We start from the raw sequence: 13,278 nt of genomic DNA, 5'->3' as shown, positions 1-13,278 counted from the left end.
TGTTAGCACAGAGCCCGATGCGGGGCTCGAACTCACGGACCGCGAGATCATGACCTGAGCCGAAGTCGGCCGCTCAACCGACTGAGCCACCCAGGCGCCCCAACATAAAATAAACTTTTAAAAAAAAGAAGAGGAATTACAATATCTAAATGAGTGGCTGGAAGTAGAACACGTAAAGCACAAGCTGCCACGTCAGCGCCATGAAGCGCTGCTGCCTCCAGCGCCATGAAGAAAAAGTACAGGCTGCTATGAGAAGGTATAACACGTTATCCTTACGACAACTCCATGAAGAAGGTATGTGATGCCCTACTGGAAGTTATGGAGGTGGGGGGGCCTAAAGTAGGCTTCTGGGGGGTGGGGTGGATTTAGACACACAGACTTCTTGGAGTAACAAATTAACACCAACTGTAAAGTACAATTTTGAGCACGACGAAAACAGCTCCACCAACCAAACGCACAAGTATTCTCAGCTTCACATTTCCTCAAGTCCCTACACAAGGCCGTATTTTGACACAATTGTAATCATGGCATACAGACTACTTTGCACGCGGCTTTTTCTTACTTCATGTACTACCATCAGCCTTTCCCTGGGTTTCTGTCTTTATAATTAGCATTTTTGACTACTGCAAGAGAGTCCTTTTGAAGTGGGACATAATTCGCTTAGATGTTCTTCTGTAGTTGGGCTTTGGTGCTTTCCAGTCTTTCACTATTGTAAATAAGGCCACACGGCAGCCTCCTCCAAGGAGCTCTTTACCTCTACTGAATCGCAAAGATGAATTTTAAGGTACCAGAAGTATCGTGTTGAGAGGCAATGTAGTAGGAAGACCATGGGGCTGTGGGTCATAAAGAACTGGGCTGGAATTAGTGTTCCATTTCCCTGTGGGGCTTTGTCCTCAATTCGGTTTTTGCAACCTCTGGCTCCAGTCAACCCCTCGAGACAGGGCCTTTGCATTTGCCGTTCCTTCCGGAAATCTGCCCTGCGGATCTTCCCCAGCCATCTCTCAGTCATCATCCAGGTCTCAGCTCAAAAGTCATCTCCTTAGAGGCGCCTGCCAGCGCTGCCCGTCTCTCTGGTTCCCATGCTTTGGCCCTTTACCCTTTTCAATTTCCTTTCTCAATTCCTATTGCTTTCTGGGATGGTGTTGGTCCATTTCTTGTGGCCTGTTCACTGTCTCTGACAGACTTGTGGGCCCAGAAGGGCCGGGAAGCATCCTGTCCAGTCCCACCACTCCTCATCATGCCCAAGGACTCTGGCACCACGATGCTTCCCTGCTGGGGTCTCTGACCTGCCCTGTGGCCCTGCTGCTGCATTTTTTCCCATTATCCAAGTATTGATTAGAGAGCATCAAAGACTAATTTAACATTCATTCCCAGACTATGTCTTATATTTGCCAGTTTCTACATGGAAAAAAAATTGCTAATTATTCCAGTTTTTTATTTAAGGAAACCTCTTTTCATTATTATGCCTATTTTTTTCATTATTTACTATTTCGTTATTTACTATTATTTTCATTATTATGCCTATTTTTTTTATTACTTATTATGCCTACGTATTGTAATGATTTCAATTAACTTTTTGGACAATTACATTTTCATATTTATATTTCTGGTCTTTATGTTTTTTTCATTATAGTACGTACTTCTTTAAGTTTTTCCCAAACCACGTGCAGAACTTTGGAATCAAGTGGTACTGAATCGTCTCATTCTTGGTGTGGAGCCAACTTCATATTCAGTTTTGAATTGATACTGGTTGCTCATTTCATCTAAGCACTTAGGCTTTTCGTTAAATTGATGTCCACAGAAGTATAAGCACGCTTACTTACATGCCAAATGCATCGCAAAACCAGAAGGATAATATCTAGGGAGCCCTAAGCCTGGGGAGAATAGCACTCATTCACATTGTCTTCTTCCTCTCTATTCTTTCTCCAAACATGTTTACAGAAGTTAGAACTTGGTAAAACCAATACCAACGTGAATTGAACACGAGACATCTAAAAGAACTAACTGTTAAGAGAAGGATGCGGAAGGAGTCAAACGTTGTTAATTGTGCCAGGCACCCAGCATCCTGCTGGCATCTATTAAAAAAGTTGTAACCTTGAACAACTCACTTCTCTCTAGGACTTACTTGCCCCAGCTGCAGGCTGAGCGTACTGACTAGGTTCCTTCCAAAACTGACACTCCTAGGATTAACTCGGCACATTTTGCCACTCCTCATTTTCCTCCCACCATCACTGACAGCTAATATGGCTTCCTCCCCACGGAAGGGCAGTTTGCCAAAATGTGAGGAAACGGTTATTTCATTATGCTACAGATCACGCTGATGAAGGGCATAATTCCACGGCCTAGTGCTGTCATCAGTACCCAAACAACTTTTTAAGCATGGCTTTATAATAATCTAGGCTAAAGACTAGTATAGATCATTTTCTTCACCGCATTACTGATAATACATCATGGTTCCCTATAAAGGGAAATACTAACAGATGGTCATTAGCGATAAAATAGAATATTATTTTTTTCTTTCACAGACTTTTTTTTAGTTGAAACAGTCGTATTTCAGAGCATAGTTTGTAGGTAATATCAAAGTGTAGGTTTTGCAGCAGAGAACGTGGTTGGCTTGCTGTGATTTTTGTTTTCTTATGTCAGAGCCTAATGGTGATTTCCAATGCCAACTGGCCCTCCACTTCAAAGTAACCTCAAGAAGTCCATTAAGGCCATCTCGTTTTCCTGACAATAGAAGTACATGCCCTATAGCCTCACCTTTGTCCTACACTTCATAGTCATCATTACTTTCACCGCTTATTGAAGTGAGGAGTGTATCATTGGGCTAATAGTGGATCATATTGTCTTGCCCATGTGAAAAATATCAGCTCTTCTGGAAGAAAATGTCATGGTGATGACCTGGTGGCTTTAAAAATTACTGTTTTTTATTGAAGGTAAGGTGAGAGCTAGAGAAAATATGGAGGTAAAAGGGAAAAAAAGGAAGAAAGAAAGAGAAAGAAAGGGAGGGGAAGAAAGAAAGAAAGAAAGAGGAAAGAATAAAGAAAGAGAAAGAAAGAAAGAAAGAAAGAGAGGGAGGAAGGGAGGAAAAGAAAGAAAGAAAGAGAAAGAGAAAGAAAGAAAGAAAGAAAGAAAGAAAGAAAGGGAGGGAAAGAAAGAAATAAAGAAATGAAGAAAGAAAGAAAGAAAGAAAGAAAGAGAGGGAGGGAAAGAAAGAAAAGAAAAGAAAGAAAGAGAAAGAGAAAGAAAGAAAGAAAGGGAGGGAAAGAAAGAAATAAAGAAATGAAGAAAGAAAGAAAGAAAGAAAGAAAGAAAGAAAGAAAAGAAAGAAAGAAAGGGAGGGAGGAAGGGAGGGAAAGAAAGAAAGAAAGAAAGAAAGAAAGAAAGAAAGAAAGAAAGAAAGTGAGGGGAGGAAAGCATGAAAGAAAGAGAAAGAAAGAAAGAAAGAAAGAAAGAAAGAAAGAAAGAAAGAAAAAGGGAGGGAAAGAAAGAAATAAAGAAATGAAGAAAGAAAGAAAGAAAAGAAAGAAAGAAAGAAAGAAAGAAAGAAAGAAAGAAAGAAAGGGAGGGAGGGAAAGAAAGAAAAGAAAAGAAAGAAAGAAAGAAAGAAAGAAAGAAAGAAAGAAAGAAAGGGAGGGAAAGAAAGAAAGAAAGAAAGAAAGAAAGAAAGAAAGAAAGAAAGAAAGAAAGAAAGAAAAAGGAAGGAACCAAAGTTCTATTTCTATTTTTGGCTTTTCTGTACTGACTCATAGTATTAACTTGAACCAATGGATGTGATTTTGGAGTAGTGGTAGGGGTTCAGAGCCCACAGCCAAGAAAGAGAAATGTTGGGTGCAAACAGGGTGGTTTATTAAATCACAGGGACAGGACCTGTGGGCAGAAAGAGCGGCCCTGGGATTGTTAGGAGGGACTGATTATACACTTGGGAGCTGGGAGAGGTTAAGGCAAGGGGAGGTTTACAAAAGGATTGCCATATGCTAAAGAAGACTTATAGGCTACTGGAGGCCTGGCTATTGTGAAACTAAGGTTGTTTTTCCCTCCAGCAAAGCATTAACATTAAGAGAGTGGGGAGTTCCTGGAGCAATGCTATATTCTGCCTGCCTCAAGTATTTGTCAATGGGATGCAGGTTATAAAGAAATTTAACTTTATCTATCCTTTCCTTCTGCCTTTGTTTCCCACATCACAATGACCAGCTTTCATCCTCTGTTAACTGAGCCTATCCTCATAAGAGCGAGAAAATGCTTCAGTTTCCCTATTTGAAGCTGGAGAACTACTGAGATCACTTATATAAATATTTTTCTTTGAGTTCCCTAGAAGACAGGAACTTTATAAATATTTAGTATTATCGTTGCACCTTAGGTACAAGTAGACAGGAAAATTATGATACTCCCATATTTAAGGAAGAAATAACCTATTTCAGACAATTCCCATTCAGCCCTAGCAACTTTGCATTGGTTTGTTAGAGTCCCTTGGGCTTTTTTCCTGTCTCCTCTTCCCCCTCTTGCAGTTGATGAATGTGGAAATATAAATAAACTTCCACAGCAGAGGGTAGGAAGGTGAGGAGCTCAGCATGGGTGTAGTCATACTGGCTGATCTCAAGCTGTGTATCAGAATGGGTGAGGATTCAAAATAAACATTACATTTAAAATTCCTGATTGAAAAGTGTGAGCAAATGATTCATTTTAAGAATGAGTAATTTGGTTGAATGCTCTGTACTTGAGTAAGACCTTACTGAATCTCTACCGCTGTTGGTTCTGTTTCCTTTTTGGATACATGTGGAGAGAAGAGACCTAAAAAATGGGATTGTAACTGGCATGTTTAGAGTCTGTTTATTTCAAGTGGAGTCTTCCAAAATTAATTCACCTGTTTCTTCGCAAATTCTTGTCCAAGAGGCTGTTCCTCCAAGATTTTAATGGGACTAAGTTCCGGAATGATGTTCTCGGAATGCATACAAGGATTATTTTTGGATGGTGGACTTTCAGGTGATCTTTTTAGTTTACTTTCTTATTCATACTTTCCTGCATTTCCTGACTTTTTTCCCTCTAAGTAAGGAGCAAGTATCATTTTTACCAAAACAATAGTTAAAAAAAAATAATAACACTGAAAGCCCTCACCACTGATTTCATTCTCCTCTTTGCCAAATAGTCCAAATTTGTAATAGACCTATGCTTTCACCTTGCTTTCCTTACAAATTGAAGACAAGAAGTTATATAGTAATTAACTTCCAAATTGGGAAAGTGAGTCCTCTGTGCAACTGAATGGGCAGTTAGTGCTGATCTAAGGTACTCAGGCAGCATATGAAGCACTTAGATAAAATTCATTTACTGAGGTAATTCAAGTCAAAGCAGAGTGGGTCTCCTGCATATGAACTATGCTAATAATGATGTGTTTATTGACCTAATCTCAAGATGATCTTATTAGTTTTAATATTTCTTGAGCACTCGGGGGTTTCAGATACGATGTCAGTTACAGACAAACAGAAGACAATAAACTTCACACTCAGTGATTTTACTTAATGAAATAATAAACACCATTTAAGACTTTCTCTTTTGTGCACCCACGTGTGGTCTTTTTTTCCTGCTTTTGCTTCAATACTAATGCAGAGCAGAACATTCAACACATCTAGGGGCCAAGCTTTTTCCCACTGTCCAAATTTGTAACGAGGATCCAGGAAGATCTGGAAATGCACCTATTCACTTTTTCTGCAAATACTTGTTAAGCACCTGTTGCATGATGGTCTACACTCTAAGCAATGCGTTTATAACCAGGAACCAGAAGCAGTTCCTGATCTAAGGAGGCTAATGGAGGAAAACAAACATATAAAGATACCGAGGTGTTAGGGCTGCAATCATGAAGTCTGGATGGAACATTGCATGAACACCACCATGGAGGGGCCAATGTCATCTGGCAGGAGCACGGGAGGAAGGATCAGAAAATACTTCAAAGAACAAAGGGGAGAAAAGGCAAATGTGGCAGAGTGAGCAATCTGAAAAGGCACATCTGAAAAAGTGATGGGAAACAGCAGGGCTCTCTTTTGAAAATTCTAGAGGTAGTTTTCATGTATCTAGAGGGTCTGGGGTGAGTGAGTGAGATGAGAGTGAGGGAAGGTGAGGCTAGAACACGAAACGGGGGTCAGGTTCTAGATGGGGATTTGGGACTTACAAAACAAACCTCAGGAAGCAGATATAGCTGTGTGTCCCAGGTTCCTCCATGCTAGGAATAACAGTAGGGTCACAGAGCAGGAAGTTGGCCTTTGATGGCTCTGGAATAATTGAACTTCCATGAAATCCTGCTCAGTGTGGTGAGTGTGCTTCGCAGGGTGCCAAGACCCATTCCTCTCGGCCCCTTGTCCACCATTTTGTTCCCCTCTCTCCACATTCGTCTTCTCTTCATGGCTGGAGCCAGCAGCACTAGCCAAGTCCCTGATGCTTGTAGAAACTCAGCTCTAAGATTGAGCAGTTCTTAGGTTGCTGCAGTTTCTCCTGCTGTCCCTGATATCTGGACAGTGCACCCCCACTGCTCCTGATAGTTCACGCTCTTGTTGCCTCAGGTCTTTTAAGGCATCTCAGGCTTTTTTATTTCTTGCCTTGTCTGACAGTTTCAATGGCACTCTTCTCTGTTGCTGCTCTGTTGTCATTGGCTAAACCTGTAGACCTGTATTTCCTCTCTTCCTGGGATTGGCTCTTCTCAGGCCACTCCTTGAACTCTCTGGTGAGCGGATCCACTTGGTTTCCTTCCAGACATGGTGAAATATGCCCAAATCCTTGGGAGAACATAGTTTTGATGCGGACTGGTAACTTTGGAAACTTTGGAAAAGTTTTGGGAAGAGGTAACTTTGGAAAAGTTCTGGGAAAAGGAATGGAAAGAGAAAACAGGAGGAAGAAAAATCAGGCTGAACTACAAAGCTTGAAGAGGGGGAACAGGATGTACGGGTGGCTTGTGAGGAGCCCCCAAATCCAGAGTTAATAGTACATATTTATAGTATTCTTCGTATACCTATTTTCATCTGATATCCTCTAGTATTTGATCTTCTATTTTACATTGTGTAGTTGTAAGCCACCTTAAAACTTCTTTTTTTGAAACATGACAGCATATAAATAAATGACTAAATAAAGAAGGTAATGTACAGTTGCCACACGGAGTAATCAGCGTTCTGAAGACAGGAGTGATGTGGTCATAGGTAGAGGCGAAAACACTTTTTGCTGAACCGGACTACGATCAAAACTTGAAATAGCAGGAAAAGAAGATTTCAAATCATAGCGTATCTTCTAAGTGATACTTTATCCCTGACCTACCCCACTGATGGCAAAGTCGTTTGCCAGTAGTTGTCCCATCAAAACCAAACTACACCAAACCCAGGCGGAAGGCAAGCATCAGAGAGCCGACTCCTGCCGTCATGAGCAAGACTTCCCCAACCTTGGGACTCCCACAGGGTGAAAGGGTGAGACAAATGTCCTGGGAGAAATGAACGGTGTTCCTCTGTGGGGTAGGGGGATCCCTGAGTACAATGGCTTCGGAAAAGCAACTGCAATGGATACAGGAATGTTAAAAGAGTTGCTCTGGCTGGGACTTTCCCTCATTTTCCCTCCATCAAACCCAGGATTATCCCTTTTGATCCCCCAACTCCTCCCCTTCTCTGACAGATTAAACTTGCCCTCCCTCACCAATTTCTCCTTTCCCCAGGGATTCACCCCGCCCCTCCTCCTCCACCCCCCTCACCTCCCCCCCCCTCCCCCGCGCCCTACGGTCCCAGCCAGCGCCCACGGTCTCCCAGAACCAGCCTGCCCTCTCCTTTCCCCTGGGCCCCAGCCCCCTTTTCTCTGCCTCCTCTAACCAGGACGCCCCCCTCTTCCCTCCCCACGGAACCTAGACCCCGGGGACCAAGCCCCGGGTGCGGGGCGGCAGGTGGATGGGCCGCCAGCCCGACGGGCCGGGGGTCGCCCGCGGCGGGGAGGGGGAGTGGGAGCGGGTGGGGCCCCTCCCCGCCGGCGGGCGCGCGGCGGGCCGAGGGGGCGGGCCCAGGCCTCCCGCGCGCGGCCGCCGCCCCTCGAGCCGCCTCCTCGCTCCGCCAGTCTGCGCGACCCAGGTGCCGGCGGGCAGGAGGCGCCCGAGGATGTGCCGCTGGCCGCTGCTCCTGTTGTGGGGGCTGCTCCCCGGCGCGGCGGCGGCGGCGGCGGCGGCGGGGGGCTCGGGCCGAGCCCTCCCGCACCGCACCCTCCTGGACTCCGAGGGCAAGTACTGGCTGAGCTGGGGCCCGCGGGGCGGCGGGCTCGCCTTCCGCCTCGAGGTGCGCACCGCCGGCTACGTGGGCTTCGGCTTCTCGCCCACCGGGGCCATGGCCTCGGCAGACATCGTCGTGGGCGGAGTGGCCCACGGGCGGCCCTACCTGCAGGTAAGCGCGTCCCCACCGAGCCCCGTCCCGTCCCGCCCTCGGGGCAGGCGCGAGTACCGGCGTCCCGGGGGCCACCCGGTGTCCCCTGCGGCGGAGGCTGGACGCCACCGACCCCCCGCAGTCCCCGCCCGGCACGCGCTCCCCTGGACGGTCAGCTCCCGCACCCCCGGAGCCGAAGGCGCCTGCGGCTGGGCTCCCTGCTTCCGCCGCCTGGCCCCGAGTTTTCGCCCCGGGAAGCTGAGCACGGGTGACCTCGGGCAGCTTGTCTCTGAACACTCTCCTGTCCCTAGCACCCCACTTCATAGATCCCCTGCATACACACCTGCCACGCATCCCTATTCACCTCTAATGGGAAAGGAGAACGACCCTTTGGGGCTCTAGCAGGACGGCTCTCGGGGTTGGAGGGACCTGTGAGCTTTATAGCACTTTGCTGTCTTGCTGCCTGGGACCAGGATCCCAGAACTTCCCAAATCATAGCTATTCTGGGGTCCCAGGCACGGAGCTGGGGTCAGCTGCCTCATCTGAGAGATGAATGAAAGGCCCCCCACTAAGAATCTTTTAGGAACTTTGCTCTTCTGGGAGCCCGTTAGGATGCCGCATTCAGAGACCTGCAAAATCTTTAGTTTCCCCGGCAAAATCCTCTATTAAGTGGAGAAACTTTTCGCTTACTGTAATAGCCAACAAAGTTGATTTGACAGCTGCTGATTTGCTTTGAAAGAGTCAGAGTAGATATGTTGCCTGTTCATAGATAACTTCATGCATGGGGGGGGGGGGGGGAAGAATTGTGAAGTAACCATAATGATTAGGTGGTTAGGTCTTCTGGACATCTTTGTTTATCTGATCTTGACAACATTTGGACACTTTTCCACAGTTACATAACATCGTGGTGAGTATACTCTGTTACTTATAAAAGTTCATCCCAAAATACTGCCCTTTGCTAAAAGTCTCTTCTTCCAAATGAAAACTCCTTGCTGTTCTGGCATTGTGTTAAGGTTTTGATGATATTAAAATCAAAGCACCCGATCGATTTCAAAGTGCATTTCTCAATAATTTTATTCCTGACTTCTAAGTTTGATTTCCACAACTTTTTGGCTGAGATGCCATCCAATTTTAACCCTAATTCTGGCACTCAGCTATTAACTCTGGGTAGAAATAAAGAAAATGATAGTAAGAACAAGTTCAAAACCATCCTGTTGTCTGGTTTTTCATAAATTAGTCCTTTCCTCCCAAAATAAGCATTCCCAAGCTCCAATAAAATTGAGTTTTATGAGGATTGCGCTTTGTTGAGGTCACTGATGTATAAATTTCCTCCTGCAGCAGCATCTCAGACACTGAATTTGTAAACCATGAATTTGACCCCAAACACAGGCCTCACTAGCTGAATAACGTAACTCTCTTCTGATATGAAGTAGAAAATACCTTGTTTAAATATCTGTGTGAGCCAAGTCTTTGTGTTTGTTTGCTTGTTTTGGGTGGGGGGGGGGGTACTATGCCTCTTAACTATCCTTGCATGTTTTGTTGAAAGGGACATGGAAAATCTTACTATGGTAATATAAAACAGGGTATACTTTATAATGTTTATTTTTGAGAGAGAGGAGAGAGAGAGAGACACGGAGTGTTAAGTGGGGGAGGGGCAGAGAGAGAGGGAGACAGAATCTGAAGCAGGCTCCAGGCTCTGAGCTGTCAGCGCAGAGCCTGACCTGGGGTTCGAACCCAGGAACCCCAAAAGAGCATGACCTGAGCTGAAGTTGGACGCTTAACTGACTGAGGCACCCAGGCACCCCTAAACAGGGTATACTTTAAAGGATAACTTGATATTGTTTCCCGCCAGAGAGTAGCATTTCTAGAAAGCCCATCCAATTTGATATCAAATGAAAGACCAAGCGTAGTGTTTCAACATGCCATAACTGGCCCACCACAAAAACAGACTTCGTTAAACTACAGAGTGTTTTCACACTGCTGGTGATTCTCATAAAGACTGCATGAGAATTAACTAAGTGCTCTTTGGGTTGACTTTGAACCGTGGAACTTTTCTTAAAATAATCAGTGAATACCGATCACTATGAGATAAACCTTAGAAAATGGTCACTTCTCCCACATAGTTAATGAGAAAGCAATAGGATATTCCTTTTCAGTTTTATTCCTCAGGAGATAAAATCCTTATTTCCATATACAAATGGTAATTATTTTCTTAGTGGACTGACATCCTTTACTGGTCCATTTCCTTAAATCCCACTCATTACAGGACATATAAAATACAGTAAAAATTATGCTAGTCAGTTATATGGGAAAAAATTTATTAACAACCTCTTTAATCAAATGAAAGACACCAAACACTGAAAATAAAATGAAATGTATCAGTTCCAGCTGGGTCATCCAGGCTAGGTGATTTTCCAAAACTTGAAATCGAATCTTCTCTCTAGAAACTATCACCTTGAGAGTCTTTATACAGTGGTGTAGTAAGGCCCTCCTCAGCACCTATACCAAAAGGTAAATAGGGTTCTTAAACAGTGTATTCGATTCAGTTAGTAGACTTTGGATTTCAGGTAATTTTGCTCCCAGTGCAAACGAACTTTGCAAGACAGAGCGTTCATTGGCTTCTGGGCTCTCATGTATATGTAGCGGCTGCTGATGGCTGCAGATGGCATGAAGCTGTATGGTAATAACCCAAGGTGACATCCCAGTCACCTCCCCTTGTGGCTTTTTTTCATATAGTTTATGAAATATATTTTTTCATATATTTTCATATATTTAACTTTCAAAACCTTGACCTTTAGGTATATATATTTTTTATTATTCTGACTTCTATTTTGCTGGTTATCTTAAGCTTTTCTTTTCAATAGGATATGAACTCCTGGATAACTGTGTGAGAATTCATTCCAGCCAACCAGTAAAGAATTGTTGGTTAAAATAGATGCCACAAACCCAAATGCCTATAGAGGTCAGACAGCAAGTATAACAAAGTGACGGGCTTGATCTAATGCAACAGACAGGACAGAGGATTGAGGACAAAAAGAGTTTTTGTGACCAAATTACTGTTATGTGGGTGTGCAAATCAAGTATTGGCAGATCTTCTGTTTTTGATTTTGCTTTTTGGGGGGGAAGACAGAAATGTAGATGTGTGTAAATATGATCACTAAATACTGGCCACAATTCCATGTTGTGCAAAGCACCACGTAGAGCACGCATGTACACAATATTCTAGCTGAGATAGAGCTCAACTTAATCTGGGGTCAAGAGGGGAAAAAGCTAAGATTGGTGAAGAATCAACCCAGATTATGAAAAGCCATGAAAGGCAGAGAGGCAAGGTCCCATTTCTCTTCAGGCCCAGCTTATTCTGTGCCAAGAAATGTCCCGTGTCAGAGGGGACCTTGCCTTTTTTTTTTTTTTTTTTTTGGTTGCCTGTTGTGTAACAAACCACCCCAAGACACGGTGGCTCAATACAGTGACCCTTCGTTTTTCACACATCTGCAATTTGAGGAGAGCTAAGTGGGGACAGATCTCTATTTTACTTGATGCCAACTCCAAAGTGAGTGGTTGGAGTCATCAGGAGGCTCCCTCAGCTACTTGTCTGACGCCAGCTGCCTTTGGCTCTTAGCTGGGGATCTCAGCAGGTGCCATGGTGGTGGGAGAGTGGCCACTCCATGCAGCTACTCAGATTCCTCACAGCAGAGTGGCTGGGTCCTAAGGGTGAATATCCTGAGAGGCCCAGGTAGAAACTGGATAGGCTTTTATAACTTAGCCTTTGAGTCATCTTCTGTTGTGGCCCTATCCCACTGATTCAGGAGGGAAGATAGACTCCACCTCAGTATCACATCATAAGGAGCTCACAGGGGAACGGAATATACAGGTGAGGTCATCTTTGCAAAATACCTCCTTTCACACCCATCCCCACTGACTAGTCACAGTCTCTTTCTTACCACCACTTTTGAGAGTCTGTCTATATGCGTCTAATCTCTCTTGATGCTGCTGAGACTGGGAGGCGATATTGACATTCACCTTCTTCCCTTGTAGTCTTTCACACCACTCACAAGGAGTGAGCGAACACTTAATTCTCCTCCTCCATACTCCCCTGCCAAAAAAGACCTGTGAACCTCTACAACCCATATTTTTCAGTGGTTGCCAATCACTAATTCAGGGTTGGACCCAATGAGAATACCTCCAGAGGGCAGTGTGACATTTGCTTGTAGTCGTGTGCAGTGAAAAATCAAATTTTGATTTCCTCGCCTCAGGCCAGTAGGTTTGGCCACCCTTAAAACCTATAGACCCAGAGATGAGGCATTATGGAAACTTGCCCTGTCCATTTTGTAACCCACCTGCCCAGTCTGGAGAGAGTTCCTCAAATGGTATATAACCAGGTACCATCAAATGAGAGAGAAAAATGTGGTTGGGAAGTGGAGCCTGTCTCCATCAGATACACTGTTGGAGAGCCGCTTGCTCTTGGGGAGACGTGACCCCTGGGACCCCTGGGATGCTGCCGTGGGTTTCTGCACTGTCTTTCACAGGATTGCCTGGGGAGGGGGTGGGAAGCAGTCTTTCCTCTTGCATTGGCTTTTGAAAACCTCACTATTTTGTCTCAATGAATGAACTCAACTCTCACTTCCCTGATGGATTCATGTCCTTTCCCTGTACTTTGCCCCTTTTTGACACAGTGCAATCCCACCCCCACCCGAACCACTTAGCAACTGAGTCCCTATTGGAGGCAAGTAATCCGGGTTGATGAATGCCTAGTTTGTGTGAGTTAAGAGAAGAGGGCAGCATTGTCGGATGTGCCTGTTGAATTTGCACAAAAATTGATTCACTCTTCCTTTGGGGGTAGAAATCGCTAGTGAATGGAAGCTGGAGCATATGTCATCATTTGTTACAGCCTTGTGGTGTTGGCTGTCTC

The 13,278-nt window shown here is 44.6% G+C and overlaps 1 protein-coding gene across 1 annotated transcript in view; it reads left to right on the top strand.

Annotated features, from left to right (window-relative positions):
- Window positions 1–8,029: 8,029 nt before the first annotated feature.
- MOXD1 (monooxygenase DBH like 1) overlaps window positions 8,030–13,278 on the top strand; it is a 93,293-nt gene continuing 88,044 nt past the window's right edge. The window contains exon 1 of the mRNA XM_043592388.1: window positions 8,030–8,390. Coding sequence (XP_043448323.1) covers window positions 8,112–8,390 — 279 coding nt within the window. The 5' untranslated portion in view covers window positions 8,030–8,111. The remainder of the gene's footprint in view (window positions 8,391–13,278) is intronic.

This window comes from Prionailurus bengalensis, chromosome B2, assembly GCF_016509475.1.
Source record: "Prionailurus bengalensis isolate Pbe53 chromosome B2, Fcat_Pben_1.1_paternal_pri, whole genome shotgun sequence".
Taxonomy (NCBI): Eukaryota; Metazoa; Chordata; class Mammalia; order Carnivora; family Felidae; genus Prionailurus; species Prionailurus bengalensis.
Note: the sequence above shows the minus strand (reverse complement) of the source record. Positions and strands in the feature narration are given on the sequence as shown.